Source organism: Rhinoderma darwinii, chromosome 12 (assembly GCF_050947455.1).
Source record: "Rhinoderma darwinii isolate aRhiDar2 chromosome 12, aRhiDar2.hap1, whole genome shotgun sequence".
Lineage (NCBI taxonomy): Eukaryota > Metazoa > Chordata > Amphibia > Anura > Rhinodermatidae > Rhinoderma > Rhinoderma darwinii.
In genome coordinates, this window is record NC_134698.1 from 7,429,528 (window position 1) to 7,449,154 (window position 19,627).

The following is a 19,627-nucleotide window of genomic DNA, read 5'->3' on the forward strand; positions in this document are numbered from 1 at the left end:
GGTCACAAAAAAAGAACTATATTGTTATACATAAAAAAAAACCTTTTCTTTTTGGATCTCTTTTTTTTTGTGGCGTTAGTGGTTAAAGGGCTTGTCCAAAGAATAAAGGTGCCAACCATAATCTTTACTCCCATGCCAAAAGTGTTGTTGGAAATTTTCCAAAATTATTGGCAGCTATGGACTATAGCAATCTACTGTTATTTCCAATTTAAGGAGAACAAGCGAATGAAGAAAATTTGTCAATTTCCATTGAAGAATCACGTAAGACATTATGAGTCAGATGACGGCGCAGTAGTTACCAGGAGCCATGTAGGGGGCAAACAATTAGATAATATAGAATATATTCTCCTAAAAATGTCCAATATATAAATATCTCTGGAGGAAATATTAGGTATTGTCTAGTTAACAAAACCCGTTTTAAATAACCTAATAGAAAATTCTAGGTAAATGGGGAGGGGGGGGGGGGGGGGTTGACTACATAAAGTATCTCTCACTCTGGAAGACCCGATACACACATGCATTATACTGACAGCCCACTGGTTTCAATGATCACAGTGTAATGCTTCATTTCTCCTGTGGTGGTGCTGTAGGATAATTGAACACTGGCTGCCAGGTGAGTCCACATACTACAGATGATCGCTAACATCTCATCAGTCGGAAACCCTGTGATTAGATTATCGGAAGGGTACCTGTTTGAGAAAAAGGGATAATCCAAAGCGGAAAATTGCTTTATTGGTAGAGTTTCCTTTGGCTAAAGTCTTGTAATTTGCACACTATAACACAATTATATGACACAATTATTTGGACACTTACCAATCTGTTATAAATACTGTATGGCAGTATTTTTAGGCCTGCATGATTAGACTTGTGTAATAGACAGGCTTATTTTTGGGAACTAGATTTCATTGATCCAGGGATTTATTTGGAGTCAGGGATTAATTTTTTCCCTAATATGTGGTTATTGGCATTCACTTCATAGGGGGTTTTGCCTACCTCTGGATCAACACGGTAGGATTACAGATTGGACTTGAAGGAATTGTATCTGTTTTTAACCTTATCAACTATGTAACAATGTAACATAGGCATTATTGTTTGGCACTTTTTATAATGTATATTATACTGTATTTAGGCATGTGATATATTTATAACACATTAGCAGTTACAGTCATAGTCTCACATATTGTAATATAGCGAAGGTAAAAAAACAAAAATCTAATTATTTGGTGGTATTATTTGGGTATATTAATTCCCTAACATCTAAACAGGTCTGGCTTTAATGACATAGATTACCATATTTTTTGGACTATTAGACTCACTTTTTGTCCTAAAAACTGTGCTGTAATGTTCTGGTGCGTCTAATAGTCCGACTGCAGGCCAGTGTATGAAGAAGCAGGCGGCTGAGCACCGTGTTTCAAAGGTCCTTGCAGTGCAGTGTTAGGGAAGCAGCATGTCCTATGCGGTGTGTAAAGAATCCCTGTTATCTGCTCACTGAACAGTCACATCTTATTCACAGACTTCTGTCAAATCTAAGTATTCAGTGAGCAAATAACACAAACATATGTACACACAGCACAGTAAATCTGTGCAGGTCCTGATCTGCAAGGACCTTCTAGCCACTCCCCTCCTATTAACAGAGCAGCAGCAAGAGCAGATTCATCCCCATTAACCACTGCCTCTCCACTCCTCTGATGGCTGGTGAGTTCAGGGGAGGGTAAGGGCATTATAGCTGCCAATAGCTTGTATCACTGAGGCTGCCATTGTATTGGGGCACTGTGGCTGTCATGGTATTGGGGCACTGTGTCTGGTATTGGGGCATTGTGTCTGCCATTGCATTGGGGCATTGTGGCTGGCATTGTATTTGGGCACTGTGGCTGGCATTATATTGGGGCACTGTGGCTAGCATTCTATTGGGTCACTGTACCTGGTATTTGGGCATTGTGGCTGGCATTGTATTGGGGCATTTTGGCTGGCATTCTATTGGCGCACTGTGACTGGTATTGGGGCATTGTGGCTACCATTGTATTGGGGCATCGTGGCTGGCATTCTATTGGAGCACTGTGGCTGGCATTATATTGGGACACTGTGGCTAGCATTCTATTGGGGCACTGTGCCTGGTATTGTGGGCATTGTGGCTGGCATTGCATTGGGGCATTGTGGCTGGCATTGTATTGGAGCACTGTGGTTAGCATTATATTGGGTCACTGTGGCTGGCATTCTATTGGGGGCACTGTGCCTGGTATTGGGGCATTGTGGCTGCCATTGTATTGGGGCATTGTGACTGCCATTGTATTGGGGCACTATGGCTAGAATTCTATTGGGGCACTGTGGCTGGCATTGTGGTCGGGCACCCTGGTACTGTATCGCCTTAATATTACCAATAGGACATTTACAGTAAAAAAACAAACAAAATTTCTTCTCTTTTATGCTTTAAATTATGAGCCTTACGGTCCAAAAAATACAGTGTTTGTATGATGTTGTCTGTAGGGTGGAGCCAAACAATGAAACATTCAGCGGACTATAAGTACCATACATAATCTTCACTTCAGATACAAAAGTTTCCCTGAAATATTGGCAACCATGGATTATAACAATCTACTGTAATTCACAGGTATCCAGACGAAATGGCGAGCAGACCTTGATGAAAATGAGATGAAGACGGATGAACATCCGAATAATTATGAATATATAATAGTTCTACTGCATGACACAAGTAAGACAACATTATGAGAAACATGATAAGATGATGGGGAAGTAGTTACAGGGGCCCGTCAAAGATGCTTTCTCTATAGGAGCTCTTTTTTTGTGGTTGAGGACAGGACGCGTCCTCCAGAGACTCTTGCTCTGTATGGTCCGTCCTGTCCTAAATTACACAGAGAGTCCATTGATTTGAATACCAAGTATATATATATTTTTTAATTTATACATTACTTTACTATATTAAAATAATCTTTATTTTAAAAAAAATTAAAAAATAAAATTCTCTGATATATATGAACAAGTGTGACTTCGGAACTCAAATAATGAAAATATTGCAAAATACATAATCTTTACGGAAATTTTTATGAAATATAGCACGGATTTTTACCAATTTACTGTTATTCACAGATGACCAGGATGAGCAAATGCAAAAAGATAAAGCAGACGAAGACGAGGAGAAGGATGACTATGACAATGAAGAAGATGTGGCTCTCATTGAAGAAGAAACAGGTAAGACGACATTATGAGCAAGATGATGGGGCAGTAGTTACAGGGAACCATCTAAAAGTCAAACCACTATATAGTATAATATATATTCTTATAAAAATGACATATATATCTGGAGGAGTTGAAGGTCCATGGGCAACAAAGTAGAAATATAATGTTAGATGTAAAGAGAAACTTTAGCCAATACTGAAAGAAACTGAACTTTTTATTAGACTCTAATTTTTGTGGGATCGGGAAAAACTCCAGCCCCTGTGGTTTAACCGTTTGATCGCCGCGGTCCGTGATAAACGGGTAATTCCCTTTTCGATGGCGTCATTAAGGCCTTTTCAGACCTCCGGTTCTAGGACAAAATTATAAATAGGATGGTGTATATGGAGTAATATTACCCGCTGTCCTCGACCCCCCCCCCCTTTGCTGTGGATCTGCCAATTTAGGGTCTTCTGTTTATTCTCCCAAAATGGCCACGGCGCTTCACAGACTGAGTCAAAGACACTCCCTTTGTTCTCTGATTGGCCAGAACTGCTCACGTGAGCAGCTCTGGCCAATCCAAGAAGAGTGGGAGTGTCTCGTAGTCTGAGAAGCGCTGCAGCTATGTCTGGACAACAAAGAGGGGACCCTATTCACAGATGACCAAAAATGAGGACTGCAAAAGACCAGATGAGGTGAAGGAACATCTGAAGAAGAATGAAGTAGTCACAGGAAGCCTCAAATAAGTGGTCAACCTACAACAAATACCTCATGGCGGACTCTCGTAACATTTCGCTGACCACTGTCCATCCAACCACCGGTAGAAGGGAAGAAACAATACATCTTTGGTATCACTGTAATCGTAATGACCCGCAGAATTCGGTTGAAATGCCATTTATACCACACGTAAAAAAACAACAATTCTGAAAATCAATGGTGCTATAGAAAAAAACAGCTCAGGCACTGTATATAATAAGAGCCGGTGCTGTATAAACAGTAATAATAAGGGAGGACACTGTATATAATAAGGGAGGGCACTATATATAATAAGGGATGATGCTGTATATAATAAGAACCGGTGCTGTATAAACAGTAATAATAAGGGAGGACACTGTATATAATAAGGGAGGGCACTGTATATAATAAGGGATGGTGCTGTATATAATAAGGGAGGGTGCTGTATATAATAAGGGAGGACACTATATATAATAAGGGATGGTGCTGTATATAATAAGGGACGGCACTGTATATAATAAGTAGGGCGCTGTATATAATAAGGGAGGACACTGTATATAATAAGGAGGGCAATGTATATAATAAGGGAGGACACTGTATATAATATTATTATGTAGTGTCCTCCCTTATTATTATATACAATGTCCGCCCTTATTATTATATGCTGTGTCCTCCCTTATTATTATATATAGTGCCCTCTGCTATTATTATATGCAGTGTCCTCCCTTATTATTATTATATAGTGTCCTCCCTTATTATTATATTTAGATTGATCCGCGGTGCATTTTTTTAATCCGCAGCATAAATTGGCATCGCTGGTTTTCTGTTGCGGGTTTTCCCCAACGAATTCAATGAGGAGGTAAAACCCGCAGTAAAAGCAGATGTTGCTGAAATTCTGCCGCAAAAATTGCAACAAAAAAAAAATTTGATACTTACCCAGATCTGTCCGCCTGCATCCAGCCAATCACAGGGTGCAGCGGTCACATGGGATGAAACGTCATCCCAGGAGGCCAGGCTGCAGAACGTCAGAGGGACGCGTAGTCATGTCTACGGATGAGTATAGATTTTTTATTTCTTTAGGTGCTGTTGTCCGGAGCGGACATTCCAACCGAAAAACTGCACCACAATTTGGTGCAGTGTTTCGGATGGAATACCCTGCCGGGACGAGGGTGGATATGCCGTGTACCGTTACACAGCGTATCCGCCCTGTGTGAACGTAGCCTTACTGTACAATGCTAATTATTTCCACCAGCTCAGAGGTACCACTATGGGCTAAACATGTGCCCCCATAAATACTAAATGGTACCTGGATTGGTGGTAGGAAACTTTGGTATTTACAGAGGTTATTATATCTTGGATTAATCTTAAATGCGGTTCTAAAAAGATCATATAAACATAAATTAGATGGATTAATGATCTTTTTCCGAAATCTTTTTTGGATACAGCTATTGCGGATGTTTTTGATAAAATGGACGGCAATTAGGTACAAAAAGTGGTAGATCCCGAGAGACAGATGGATGCATAGTTACCACACGCTATGAATGCTAGTTACATACTTATGTCGAAAACCGATGCCGCTATGGTACCTGCAAAGTCTTGGCCTTTAAGGAAGGTATTATCGTCATAGTATGGGTCCCACCTTAAAAATTAGGGATTTTCCCTTGGTGGCTCTATTCGGGAATGTAACAGTTGTAGTTGTATAGGGCTTTGGTTTGTGCAGAATGAGTTGTAGTTTTTGAAGCACCATTTTGAGGTTTATAAAAACTAGTATTTATTTTATATTTTTATTCTGATCAAATTTGCCATTGTTATTTGGTGTTTTTCTTATACCATTTTGCAATCACCATAAATAATATGTTAACTTTATTGCATGGGTTATTTTGGTTACGAGGATCCTAAATGTGTGTATGTTATTTAACGTTATGTGATGTTACCATAATAAAGTTTATTTTATTTTTATAAAAATGTCTTTACGGTGCTTTTTGTGACTTTTTTAAAAAAATGTTTAGTCCTGTGTTGACCTGTGTTGCTGGTAATCTAGAATTTTTTTTCCCAAAAAATATGAAATATTATAACAAATATTTTAAAATTATATTAACAAGAGGCAAAAAGTTGTAACAGCTGCTGTACTATTTTTGCACCCAACCATTACAGGTATTTTCCTTCCTTTTTGAGAGACAGGAGCTCAAAGTAGGGGCTTCACTAACAGACAACGACCGGTCACATGTGGCGCTGATTGACAGTGGCCTGTGTACGGTGCTACTACCACTCCAAATATGTGTTGATCTATGTCACATAAAACTGGAATACACAACACATATGTTTTAAACCACCTTTTCCTTATCGTGAATACTATACATACTGAACTCTCTCTAGTAGTACCGTGACCAGATGCTTCGTACTTGCCCCCAAGTGTAAATGAAACCGCAACACTCATTTCATACTTGTTTAGCCTCAGTAAGTTTCCACCCTGAGGATGTCCCATTATATAATTACTCCCAACAAGAAGGAAGAATTGGCTTGGAGTGGCTCCCAACAAGAAGGAAGAATTGTCTTGGAGTGACTCCCAACGAGAAGGACGAACTGGCTTGGAGTGGCTCCCAACAAGAAGGAAGAATTGGCTTGCAGTGGCTCCCAACAAGAAGGAAGAATTGGCTTGGAGTGGCTCCCAACAAGAAGGAAGAATTGGCATGAAGGGACTCCCAAGAAGAAGGAAGAATTGGCTTGGAGTGGCTTCCAACAAGAATGAAGAATTGGCTTGGAGTGACTCCCAACAAGAAGGAAGAAATGGCTTGGAGTGGCTCCCAACAAGAAGGAAAAATTGCCTTGGAGTGGCTCCCAACAAGAAGGAAGAATTGGCATGAAGTGGCTCCCAACAAGAAGGAAGAATTGGCATGAAGTGGCTCCCAACAAGAAGGAAGAATTGGCATGAAGTGGCTCCCAACAAGAAGGAAGAATTGGCTTGGAGTGGCTCCCAACAAGAAGGAAGAATTGGCTTGGAGTGGCTCCCAACAAGAAGGAAGAAGTGGCTTGGAGTGGCTCCCAACAAGAAGGAAAAATGGCTTGGAGTGGCTCCCAACAAGAAGGAAGAATTGGCTTGGAATGGCTTCCAACAAGAAGGAAGAATCGGCTTGGGGTACCACCTTAAGCTGGAAGACACTCAGGTGTGGCTAAGTCCAACAGCAAATGAAAAAAAAAACTCCTGTTAAATTACAAATGTGCAGGATGGCTCCCAATAAGACTCACCATTTTGCAATAAGGGACTCTCCCAGGAATATAACCTGTGGCAAGATGAAGTCATGCATGAAAAAAAAAACATCTATACAACATGCCACTATTAAGTTTTCAGGGTCACCATGCCCACTATGCACTCTTAAGGAGGAGTAGGTAGCAGTATCAGAAGTTATTTAAAGATTGTACAATAAATGTTTTTATATATTACAAGATGAGTATAATCTTCTAATGTACAAGTATCCACTAATATACTCGTTCATTAGTTCTTAATATGATCTGTAAATGGTAGGTGCCACTTTGTTTGTATTCGCACCTCTTCTAATGATGCTCTGCTTACAAGCTTTTTAAACCCCACCCCGGCTTAGTCGTGATAGTAGTGTGGTATTCTGTAGTAAATTGTGCGATAATAATGGAGTATATGCTGTGCGGCAAATTTATTGCCACTTCATAACTGTTTCTAAAATTGGCTAGAAAATGGGTGTGGCTAAGTATAGTCGGGAAATTAGACAAATTCATTAGACATGCCACATTTTGGTGAAAAATATTGATGCAAATGTATGACAGTAATGAGGTGGGTGTAAGGAAGAAAAATGTGTTTAGCGTGGATAGCAAGTTACAACAAATTGTGCCAAATGTGATCAAAATGGAGCACATGGCATTGTAAATTTGGTGCAACTTTCTGTATGTACACTTTTTCTTATGCGTAATGCACATAACCGTTGTGTGCCGGACGGGTCTCGTCTGTGATCCCTGGAAAGATAAGACATGTCCAATCTTTCCACGGATCGGAGAGTCGGGTCCGTTTTTAGGGACCCGATTCACCCGCTAAAGTGAATAAGCCCATGAAAACTATCGGGTGCCACACAGATGCTGTGAAAAATGGCCCGAGTGGCACTCGGTCGTGTGCAACTGCACTTACGTTCACACGTATGTTATGGCTGGTGAAAAAATTGTCTATAAACACATAATAAACATTGACTTCCCAGCATACAGTTGCATTGATACAACTAAGTACTTATGGGGTACAAAACAGAACATGTAATTAGACAAGGACCACTGACGGCATTTAACCAGCACAGGGTACATAGGAAAAGCAAAATATCAGAAAAACTATCCCTATGAAACAGGTTAAAAGATCCTTGTTAGATGAACAATTTTACCAAAATTTGTTGTAGGTTCGATTCAGTTAAATTGACCGTCCGATTTTATTCAAAGTGCCCTGATTGCCCTGAAAACTCGTGTCTGATGCTCTGATGTCTTCTAGATTTATCTAAGTTAAATTCAACCCCTTTGTAATTGTAAAAATCGAACAATTTTTTGATTCTGTGTATAAATTTCACATCTACTTGACTGTGGCTAGAACTATGGAAACACTATAAGATAACAGAATATCCTGTTTGTAGATATATGCGAGGTACTAATAAAGGTGTTAACCCCAGAACAGTAAACATGATGCTAAGTACAGAGAAATGAGATAAATACCCAAAAATCATCTGTACCCGATCCTTACATCAGTGCTCATATTTTTGAACATTTTTGCAAAAAAATGGCTGTAAAGGCCCCTACCAAAAGAAAAAGATAATAATTTTATTGTGTAGTGTCTGGAATATGCTTCTGTCTTAGAAGTTGCTGAGAGTCCACAAGTTGTCAGAGATATTTTATGTCTTTGAGTCACCATGTCTTAAAATGCAGCAATATCGGAATGCAGGAGTTCCAAAGAATTCAGTAAGATAGTTGTCTAACGTATCTGATCTGGTCCAGTGTGGAGTGACTCTAACTAAGGCCGTAACGAGGCTACATTTTAACCTCAGTATTACGGCCGCAATGCCCAGACCTCATGGTTTTACTGATCTTAACTTAGATCACCATAGAACCCTACTAGACCAAATGTGTAGCATCTATGGCCGTGGACCATCAGGATTATTCACCCCCCAACGGCCGCAGCCATGGATCTGTGAGCACTGGCCCGCATCTTCTCCATAGGAGACACCAGCACTCACTTCTGCTCCGGTCCGCTGCGTCCCGTAGGGTGCACGTGCACGCTCTTTCCCGACCACAAAGAGCCAGCACGTGCACATGGGAATTATCAAAAATTAGCCCATGATCGCCCTGGACTATAAGAAGGGCCCAGCCCCTTTGGTCATTGCCTGAGCGTTGTTGTGTTTTCCTATGTTAGTCTTGCAAATGGTCCCTTAGTGTTCCTGTTCCCATTGTTCCTGTGCCCTGCTACCTGTACCCTGTATCCTGTATCCTGTGCTATTTGCTCCTGTGCCTTAAAACTGTTGGAGTCGTATTGTGCCACCGTGGTACACCACGTCTGGTGTCTGCTGTGAAGGTCTAATCTGGGCCTAGCCGTTGCTACTTTCTGAACCACTACAGGTACCCTTGTGCTTGGAGTATTTATATATTGACTTGGTACTCTGTTGGCGAGCTGCTATCCTGCTACGGCGATACGGCCCAGTGAGTCCACATACCCACAGATCGTGACAAAATGTAGATCCCCATGGAACCCTATTCAACCGTAATTAGATAACCATAGACCCCTATTCAACCGTACAAGGATCACCATAGAACCCTATTCAACCGTACTTAGATCACCATAGAACCCTACTAGACCAAATGTAAATCCCCATAGTACCCTATTCAACCGTACTTAGATAACCATAGAACCCTATTCAACCGTACATAGATAACCATAGAACCCTATTCAACCATACTTAGATCACCATAGAACCCAACTAAATATAGAGCAGAACTGGTGCCTGTGATGTAAAAATTACATTTAACTGGCAAAAATTTTGTTTTGTTTTTACTCAGTTACTACATAACTTACAGGTGTATCTAAGATACATTTATAGACATTTTTTAGGTTAGTGAACTTTGCTTTAACCACAGAAACGGTCATCCTGTACATACATGTGAAACAAAGCTGGCAAAGTGTCTAAAACCAAAGCAATAGGCCTGTTATTAAAATAGAAATACTGAGTAATATATAGCAACAATCAGACCAACCCTTTTATCTGACGTTCTTCTTTTTATCACATCATTCACGTTGTAGTTATGTCTGAAGTGCAGTTCTTGCTTTTGTGGGAAGTTTTACAATTTTTAAAACTTTTTATTATTATTATTATTTCATATATTTTTTTTATTGCCATGCAGTTGTACAATGTATATTTAGTAATTCATGAGTAACCCTTTCAAATTGAAATTTTTTTGCCTAGATATATAATATGTGTGCGTGTGTGTACTTTTTATATAGTATAGAAAATTAAAACAAAAAAAAAGTATAATCAATTTGAACAAAATGTAATAAATTCGATTAACTGGTAATAATGATTTAGTGTTTTTTTTTATATTAAGGATTTTGTAAGGATATTTCAGGCATGAAGGCAAATTGTGGTGGAAAAAAAAGATGAACTCATTTTTGTCTATGTTCCGTTTTTGTGTGCATTTCTCTGTAAAACATAAAGAATCTCAAGGAGGTGCTGGACTGGAAGGAGAGGCATGGTGAACCCTGGTTGGGAGCGTTCCTGGCATATAGGGTGTCCGAATCAGCAAGGGTCCCAAGAGGTTAAACATATCTTGGACTTGACTTTTTGGGACTTTATATTTGGTGATATGGCCCCATTGGCCACTGAGATCATAGACAAGATGTAGAAGCAAGACTTTCGAGATGTTTATGTATTTAGATACCATGTATAACTGGAGATGCGGCTTGGTGGCCTATTATGAAAAATGTTGGCGTTAGTTGACTTTGTCTCCATCCATTGGATTAACGGTGACAGATGTTTGGTCAGTTGATTCTGGCTCCGAAATGGCCTCAGATTCTTTTCCCAGAATTGCAACTTCGTCGGGATCAATTTCCATGATGGTGGCACATTGGTCTACAGGAGCCTGTTGGCTGTATAATAAGGAACACTGTCGCTTCTTTATGACTTGGCGTTCATGCATGGGCTAAAGCTGTGTTGGGGCTTATTTGCCCTTGTTTTGTTTCTGTAGGACAAATCAGCTTGCAAAGGTTGTCGTTGTCGATCAGCAAGAGAACTCCAGTAAATATTCGTGAGATGTGGCAGTGGCTTGCCGTTAACCTTAAGAAATATGAGGCAGAGGTCCACAATAGCATGTGCCATCGATTGTATTGTTGTGGTCTGATAATGTATGTTGTGCTAAGGATATCATTGCGATAGCCTGGTAGATTTTGGAGAAAGACGTTGAGTTGGCTCTTTTGCCAAACCATCGTTTCGTAACCTAAGGGCGTCTCCTCTAAGTTTGGTTCCCAAAAAAGTTCCTGGAAAGATTCAGATAAAATATCATCTGTCCTGCTTCCACAAGTACTCGGCCAACGAAGACCTCTCCATATTTGCCAATTCTTTTGTCAAATGGGCAGCACAACGAGTGGGATTTGCACTTTGGTCTCTTGTTGGTCAACATGCATTGGGAGGATTCAAAGAGCTTTATTGGACATCTGTTTGTCGACTGGATAGTGGTCCAGCGGTCATGGTGCTTTACGCCTGTGGCTACTACTTGTGTGAGTTGATATCTTTCATAAAGTCAATTTTAAGCTCTGCTTGTTTGGTTGGAGGTTGTTCCAAGGAGGGTTTGGAAGGGACCAAGAACCTGGCCACCATTGAGCAAGCCGGAAGTCTTTTAAACATGCGGGTATCCCCATGTTCGGTCTTTAGGGAGTGTCGAGGTTTAGTAAATAATCCTGTGGCCACCCTACTTGATCCACATGTTGAGTTATGTCTCTTCTGTTGGGAATGATAGAATACATTAATGTGGTCAAAGCTAGGAGGGAGTGGAAATAGTCCCTGCCGTCTTTCTGGGTCAAATGTCTCATTAAATGAATTTCACTGTAAAATTAAATATAAATTAACCTTTGCTTGTTTTTCGAAAGAAAATATTTGTTTTGGTGCCTTTTTAATTCTTGACACAATGTAAAGAAAGTTCTCTCTACCGGAAATCAGAGAACAATTTTTTGTTTATGTGTCAAGATATGTTATTTCCTAATGTGCAGATTTCTATCTCTTGTGCGTGATAAGCAGTGACTTTCATGGTGAGATGGGAGGAGCCGGAGCTCTTTATATTTCTATATATGGTCACATATGGGGGACTATATCACAATATATAGTACAGTAATATCCAGTATGTACCGGACCCCTGTGTTGAGCAGCAGACATGGGTGTTGTCTTCCTACTTCTGTTTATTCAAGGTAAGAAATGTGACATTCTCATTATATCGCTTTTTTTATATATAGCTGTTATATCTGACAACTTCCAGGGGATAAGCCAAAGAAGTTCAAATGTATTATATAAGATAAAAAGAGATATTTATGAGATAGATAGATAGATAGATAGAGAGAGAGAGAGAGAGAGAGAGAGAGAGAGAGAGAGAGAGAGATAGATAGATAGATAGATAGATAGATAGATAGATAGATAGATAGATAGATAGATAGATAGATAGATAGATAGAGAGAGAGAGATAGATAGATAGATAGATAGATAGATAGATAGATTGTATATAATTATTTAGAAGGGTCTATTATTATATTTTTGCTTTGTACTACTTCCCAGTATCTATGATTCATCTTATTAAATCTATGAAGTCTTCTCCTACAGGGATCGCTGGGTATATGGTCTTGTATCAGCCCCAGAACATTGTATCCATGGATGTTAATGGCACCGTAGTCATCACTTGTGTGTCCAGTAAGAACTTCGTAGGAATTAAATTCTCCTGGTATCATAGGAAATGGAGAAGTAGTGAAGAGCCGGTCCGTGTGAAGTCATGTCTGATGGATAATGATACACACAAATATACCTGTAAAGATGAGAAATACGTGGCCGGCCTGGAGATCCATAATGTCCAACTCACTGACTCGGGAGTTTATTACTGTATGTATAGATACACTTCTCTTTATTGGAAATTTGGCAATGGAACAAATCTGAATGTTGGAGGTAAGATAACGTCGTCTACTGTAGAGTAAGGTTTTATTTTATCACAGTCACAGTATCAGGTTCTTGGCCAGGAGCTTTTTAATAAATTCCAATTTGACTTTTTAACTTCTTATAATACGAGGGTGGAAGCACCAGATGGTGACACCAGGCTGAGGGCAGGTCTAGAACAGGGAAAACAATCCTTCGAGAAAGTAGAATCCAGCCGGTAGAGACATCAATATTATCTCTCTGCACTATGAGATCTCTTCATCTTGCTGTAATCTTCTGTGTAGAGTCTTCTGTAAAGAACCAGGGATATCTAGCAGTATTTTGACTATATCTAACTTCTAAGGTCAGTAGAGACTTACAGGACCCCCCCCCCCTCCTCCTCATATACAAATTTAATTGAGGGACAAGTAGTCTTCTTCTTTTGTTGGACCTTTACATATTCCATAGTCCTTCATCTGTTTCGGCAGACCATTTCTGAATATGAGGGGACCGACAATGTAGGTGTATTTCTATTATACACTGCAGATTTTTCGCCTGTTTATCCAGGTGGAAAATCTGTCTCGTATTCTCCACGTGTGAACATACCCTTACTGGGTTTTTTGCCTGCAGCCTGTGCAGATAAACATCTCTACAATTAATTTTGCCTTTCACTGTTAGTCTGTAGAGACTGAGTCGTAGTGATCATCTTCCCTGGTGAGCCATTTACTTAAGGTTCTTCTTCTTCTTATTTTTTATCTTCTTTTCCTCCTCCTTCTGCTTCTCCTATTTTTTCTTCAGGTTTTCCTTCACTTCCTCCTTTTCTCTTTTGTTTCTCTTCTTTCTCATTCTTTTTCTTTTGCTACTTCTGTTTCTTCACGTCCTGTTGTTTATTCCTTCTTCTTCTGTTTCTCCTGCTACTTCTTCTGCTCCTCTTCCTCCTTATGCTTTTACTCCTCTTTATTCCCATCCTCCATATCCTCCACCTTCTTCTACTTCTTTTCCTCCTCCTTGTTCTGTTACTCCTCTTTATTCCCATCCTCCATATCTTCCACCTTCTTCTCCTATATATATATATATATGAAAAAATAGGAGTTGTTGAGTAAACTGTTGTGTGTAGTATGACCATTTTCCATGAGGACCTACTCACTAAAAGATCTTCTTCTTCTACTTCTTCTTCTTCTTCTTCTTCTTCTTCTTCTTCTTCTTCTACTTCTTATTTTTCTATTTCCTCTTCTCTTACTTCTTATTTACTTCCTCGTCCTAATTTTTTTCTTCTTTCCATCTCTCTTCTTCTTCATCATATTCTTCTTCTTTTCTTCCTCCTTGTGCTGTTACTCCTCTTTTTTCCAATCCTCCTCCTCCTCCTTCTTCTTCTACTTCTTCTTCTTTTCCTTCTTCTTCTTCTTCTTCTTCTTCTTCTTCTTCTTCTTTTCTTCTTTCTTCTGCTTTTACTCCTCTTAATTTCCAACCTCAATATCCTTCACCATTTTCTTATTTTTCTTCTTTTCTTACTCCTCCTTCTTCTTCTTCACCTTCTTTTCTCCTCCTTCTTCTTTTTTTCCTACCTCTGTTTTCTCCTTATACCTCTTTTTTTTGTCCTCCTTTTCCTCAGACTTCCTTTCCTTTCATTTCTTTACCTCATCATATTAATTAACTGTCACAAAAAGTATACTAGGTGTCCACCTGTTAAGAAAAATACAACATCTGATCACATTGTGCTAACATGTTGACTACTTTGTTACTGCTATAGTTAAAGAACTTGTTGTTATGTATGACTACATCAACTAAATACTATATACTTTATAATATAATAATGCTAATAATAATGTTATATATTTCCATTCTCTATTCACAGACAAGTCCACATCCAGAACCTCTATTCATATTCTCAGTCATTTTGAGCCTCCACATCTTCATAGCTCTTTACAGCTGACTTGTGTAGTTCTTGAGGCTCATAATACAGTCCATCTATACTGGAAGATCTCAGGAACCTATCACAAGGGCCAGATAATCTCTAAAGAACAATCAGATGGGGCATGGACTGTGGTGAACTTCATCTCACTTCCCAATGACACCTGGAACTACGGGGAGAAGGTGACTTGTGAAGTTTGGTTGAAAACCTCTCCTACCAGTGTCCACTGGGAAATACCAGGACAAGGTAACAATGGTTCCTAGAAGTGGATCTTGTTAGTGAGGTGGCATGGACACATTGGTGGAGCTATTCTGTGGCTTGCACAGGATACAATGGACATTAGTTGGCTTATATTCTCTGCTATCCTATAGGCCATGGTTTTTAGCCTTGACTGTTAAAGAGGGAAATTTTATCACCTTTCCTCCACAATCATTTTTGGATTTTAAGTTTTGCTTTTCCCTTCCCACCTTTCAAAAGCCATAAAAAAAAAATTCGGTCCATATAGCCGTACGAGGGCTTGTTTTTTGCAAGATGATTTATAGTTTCTATTGGTACCATTTTGGGGTACATGAGACTTTTGTGAACTTTTTATTCTATTTATTGTGGGAGATGAGGTGACCATGAGTTTTTTTGAACTTTGAATATTTTTTTATATATTAAAAAAACTTTATTTAACTGTGTTTAACTTTTTTTATTAGTCCCCCTAGGGGACTTGAACCAGCGATCATTGGATCGCTTGCACGATATACTGCAATACTTATGTATTGCAGGCTATAAAAATTCTGACAGGCTCCTAATAAGCCCTGCCTTCGGAAGTAAAATTATAGCAGACCCCCAGGCTGCCATGACAACCATCAGCCCCCCATGATCGTGACGCGGGGTGCGGGTGATGGAACATTAGATGGGGCCGCCACCCTGTTTCTAATGTTTTAGATGCCATACAGCCGACACGCTTGTTCAATAGAGCGGGCTCAGCACATAAGCTCGCTCCACACTCCCTCAACCGACCTCCGCCGTATAAAAACAGAGGATGTCGGGAATGGGTTATACAGAAAAAGACAGAGCATGAGAGAGGGAAAAGAAGACCATTTTTGTCCTTTAAAGCAACCCGCCAGTCCAAATAAGAAACTTGGCTATACATGGCCCATGCTAGATATATATACCCGCTGCCCTGCTCCTGAATTATCTGGCCTCTGTTCCTGTGTTCCGGTCCCTCATTTTCCGATCTCCAAAATGGCCACAGAAGTGTCAGACTTTCCTATGAAAAACATTCTCTGAAAGTCTTAGACACACCACCATCCCCTCCACCGCCCTTCCACGGACTTGCGCTAAAGATGTCGGTGCTGCTGGACACAGCAGGTATGTTGCTTATTCATTTGCAATTATGGTCACATTTTTTATTTGGACTGGAGGGTCGCTTTAATAATTGAACATGGAAGTTGTATATAAAATCACGTTTGCCCTTCAAAATCCTGTGTCTGACCATTTTGCAGGTGAGCTCCATGGAAATAATACATCTAAATGTCAAAGCTTTTTAATACCGGTGGCGACTGCTGGGATTTTACTCTTGTTGATATTGTCCATTCATCTCACCAGGACTTTCAAGCTCACAGGTAACACACACAGGGGTGATAAAATACTGTAGTAAGGTTTATACAACAGCTGTCACCCAACTGGCCACAATTCACATGCATTTTTATAGTCTATTCCAAATCGGTCTATATATATATATATATATATATATATATATATATATATATATATATATGCATATGTATATATATATATATATATATATATATATATATATAAATTTCTATTTCAGATAATAACACTCCAGGCTCAACGGGCAAGAATACTGTGACTGAGGTAAGTATATAATTAATATAATACAACAAAATTCAGACACAAGACTATGGTCTTCACAGAGGCCATTTTTAGTAATGGACCATCCCTGATCTTTTGCTTACTACATATGTCTGGCCTATTTTAAATAACCAACAAACAATTTGGTGTCATAGACAAATTTGGTTCTGGATTTTATCAAATTTTATTCTTATAAGTTGATGCTTTCAAACCTATCTGGACATAATAAACATTGACATAAATCTAGAGTCAGTAGGGTGCACTAAAGCCAAGAATATTCTATATTGTATTCAAAGTAATTATAACAGTTGATATATATTTTATATTTTTATAGTTATATTTTTTTCTTTTTTATTCTAGGATGAACTTGTCTATTCAGAACTGAATATAAATCATCTTGCTAGATTTCAAAAACAACCTACAAAATGAAATCCAAACAATGGGAAAAAAAACCTGCAAAAATGAATGAAAGACATTGTAATATATGAACGTTAATAGAATATCAGGCTGCGAATCTTGTTCTTTGTTTTTTTTTTTTAAATAAACAATTGATCTTGTAATCTAACAACTGGGATCCATTTTACCAAAAACATTGTATACTGAAGAGGTGTCCTTCAATTTGAGTTGTGAATCAGATAAAGACCAAGCAGGTCCTAAACGTTGTCTATATGGCTAAACCTTTAGCATTTTCCTCTTTCTTCTGTTCACCGGTGTTGGGAGACATAAGAGTAAGGTGCATGGAGGGAAAGGGGCAGCATAGAAATAATCTTAATGATGTCCCCCACCCCTGTTGATGGTTAAGCCAACACACCACTACCTACCTCAGTATAGAAGGACCTGAAACTAGAGTGTCCAAAAGTGTCCTTAGAATGAAGCTGCCCCGATCACCACAACGTTGTTATTCCCAGTAGATCAGATGCTATCGCTGGGAGAAATGTCACATGGCCACTCAATTTCCTATTCAAAGGTACGATCACCATGGTTGTGTTGCGTTCTTTGCACTCTACACTCTGGCTCATACTGTGATTTCCTACTACATTAAAAAAAAATACTCTATTAATACGTCCATGGTGTGTGTATGTGGGAAAAAAGTGAAAAACAACAGAATTCTTAATAAAAATAGGGTATATCTCACAAAAACGATACATAAGAGAAATACATAGGAGAATAGCTGACAGATGAGAGGTGGCATTGTCACTGTCCTTGTCTTGAGTGGTGGCCTTGTCATTTATCCTCTGAAGTTTTCTCTTCCAGCTGGTCCTCTTAGATGCTCTCTGAGAGAATCAACTGAAGAATCCTTGTTCCAAAGGTACTATAAAAAAAAAAACAGAAAAATAACAATCTCTGAAGTTTGACAAAAGGCACAAAAGGCATTACATATGGAAAAAAATTAATACCTAATAGTAGATAGCCAGTAGAACAATGACACCATACTTATCATTAATGAAGCCATCAAAGTAGAGGATGTGGTGTTGTAGTAGCGGAGCTGGAGAAAACTGTGGAGAAGGTGACTTATGGAGTTGTGAACCAGTGGAATAATACAACAGAAGAGCTGTACACCTATGCAGTCGTGGTTACTATATTTTACTATTCGACAGTACTGGAGAGTATTACTAGTCTCGTCTAGGAGCTCCACACCTTCATTTAAGATCTTTCTTGATAACCGTACATGGTATTCACTTTCTGCTCTAATTCCGAGAAGTCAAGAAGAAACAATATCCCAAGTCTTCCGTACCTTATTTTCATGATTAGGAACAGAGGATGTAATGGTTACATAAAGCAAAAACATCTAGAGAGGTAACACTGGTATGTGGCCAGGATATAGAACAGATCCGGTGCCTGTGGTGCAGAACCTAAAATTAACCGGCAAAACTTTTGTTTCTCTTTTTAGTTTTTTGTTCTCGTCTCGTTTTCTTGATTTTTTTTCCACGTAGTAAACTCTGGTTTAACCACATAAAGTGGACGTTACACGGCATCCTGTTTACATTTAGCAACGTTTTCAAAGATGCTAAACCCAAAGCAATAGGTCTGTTCTTCAAATAGAGAGACAAAAATTCACACCACTTTTTCTATCTACTGTCATCTTATCATCTTTTCATCACCCTATTTCCTTTTTGATAATATTTGATGTCCAGTTTTTGCTTTCTTGAGAAATTGTAACGTTTTTGAAACTTTTTTTTTATCCATTTCTATACAACGATAAGTTCAAGAATTTATGTTCTGTGATTTATAAGTAACCCTTTCATACGAAACCTCTTTTTAGATAGATAGAAAGATAGATAGATAGATAGATAGATAGATAGATAGATAGATAGATAGATAGATAGATAGATAGATAGATAGATAGATAGATAGATATTAGATAGATAGATAGATAGATAGATAGATATGAGATAGATAGATAGATAGATAGATAGACAAACATAATTTTATTTTTCTGCCAAAATTCTTTACCCCTTTCTGCACAGTGCCATACATTTACGCCATTGTGACCATGAAGACAAAACTGAGATTACCAAAAGACCCTCAGGGCTGTCCTTAGATAAACCCAGTTAGGGCATATCATTGGTACGCCATAACAGATGCGTGCACATTTTTCATGCACAGACTATAATGCCATGTAGTATGCCATCTATTGTAATACAAAAAATCTAAATCAAAATGAAAAGTTAAAGTAAAATGTAAATCTAAAGTTTAATAAATCAACAGTAAAAAAAGTTTCAAAATATTACATAATTGCAAATATTAGAAAAAAAATGGTTTTATTAAATAGTAATCATAGGGGGAG

General features: G+C 38.8%; 1 protein-coding gene across 1 annotated transcript in view; it reads left to right on the top strand.

The window, feature by feature from the left end:
* The window catches only part of LOC142665242 (uncharacterized), a 36,418-nt gene extending 31,913 nt beyond the window's left edge, over positions 1–4,505 (top strand). Inside the window, exons 19-21 of the mRNA XM_075844873.1 lie at positions 2,609–2,710; positions 3,106–3,207; positions 3,831–4,505. Of these exons, the coding sequence (XP_075700988.1) occupies positions 2,609–2,710; positions 3,106–3,207; positions 3,831–3,844 (218 nt within the window). The 3' untranslated portion in view covers positions 3,845–4,505. The remainder of the gene's footprint in view (positions 1–2,608; positions 2,711–3,105; positions 3,208–3,830) is intronic.
* Positions 4,506–19,627: the final 15,122 nt, after the last annotated feature.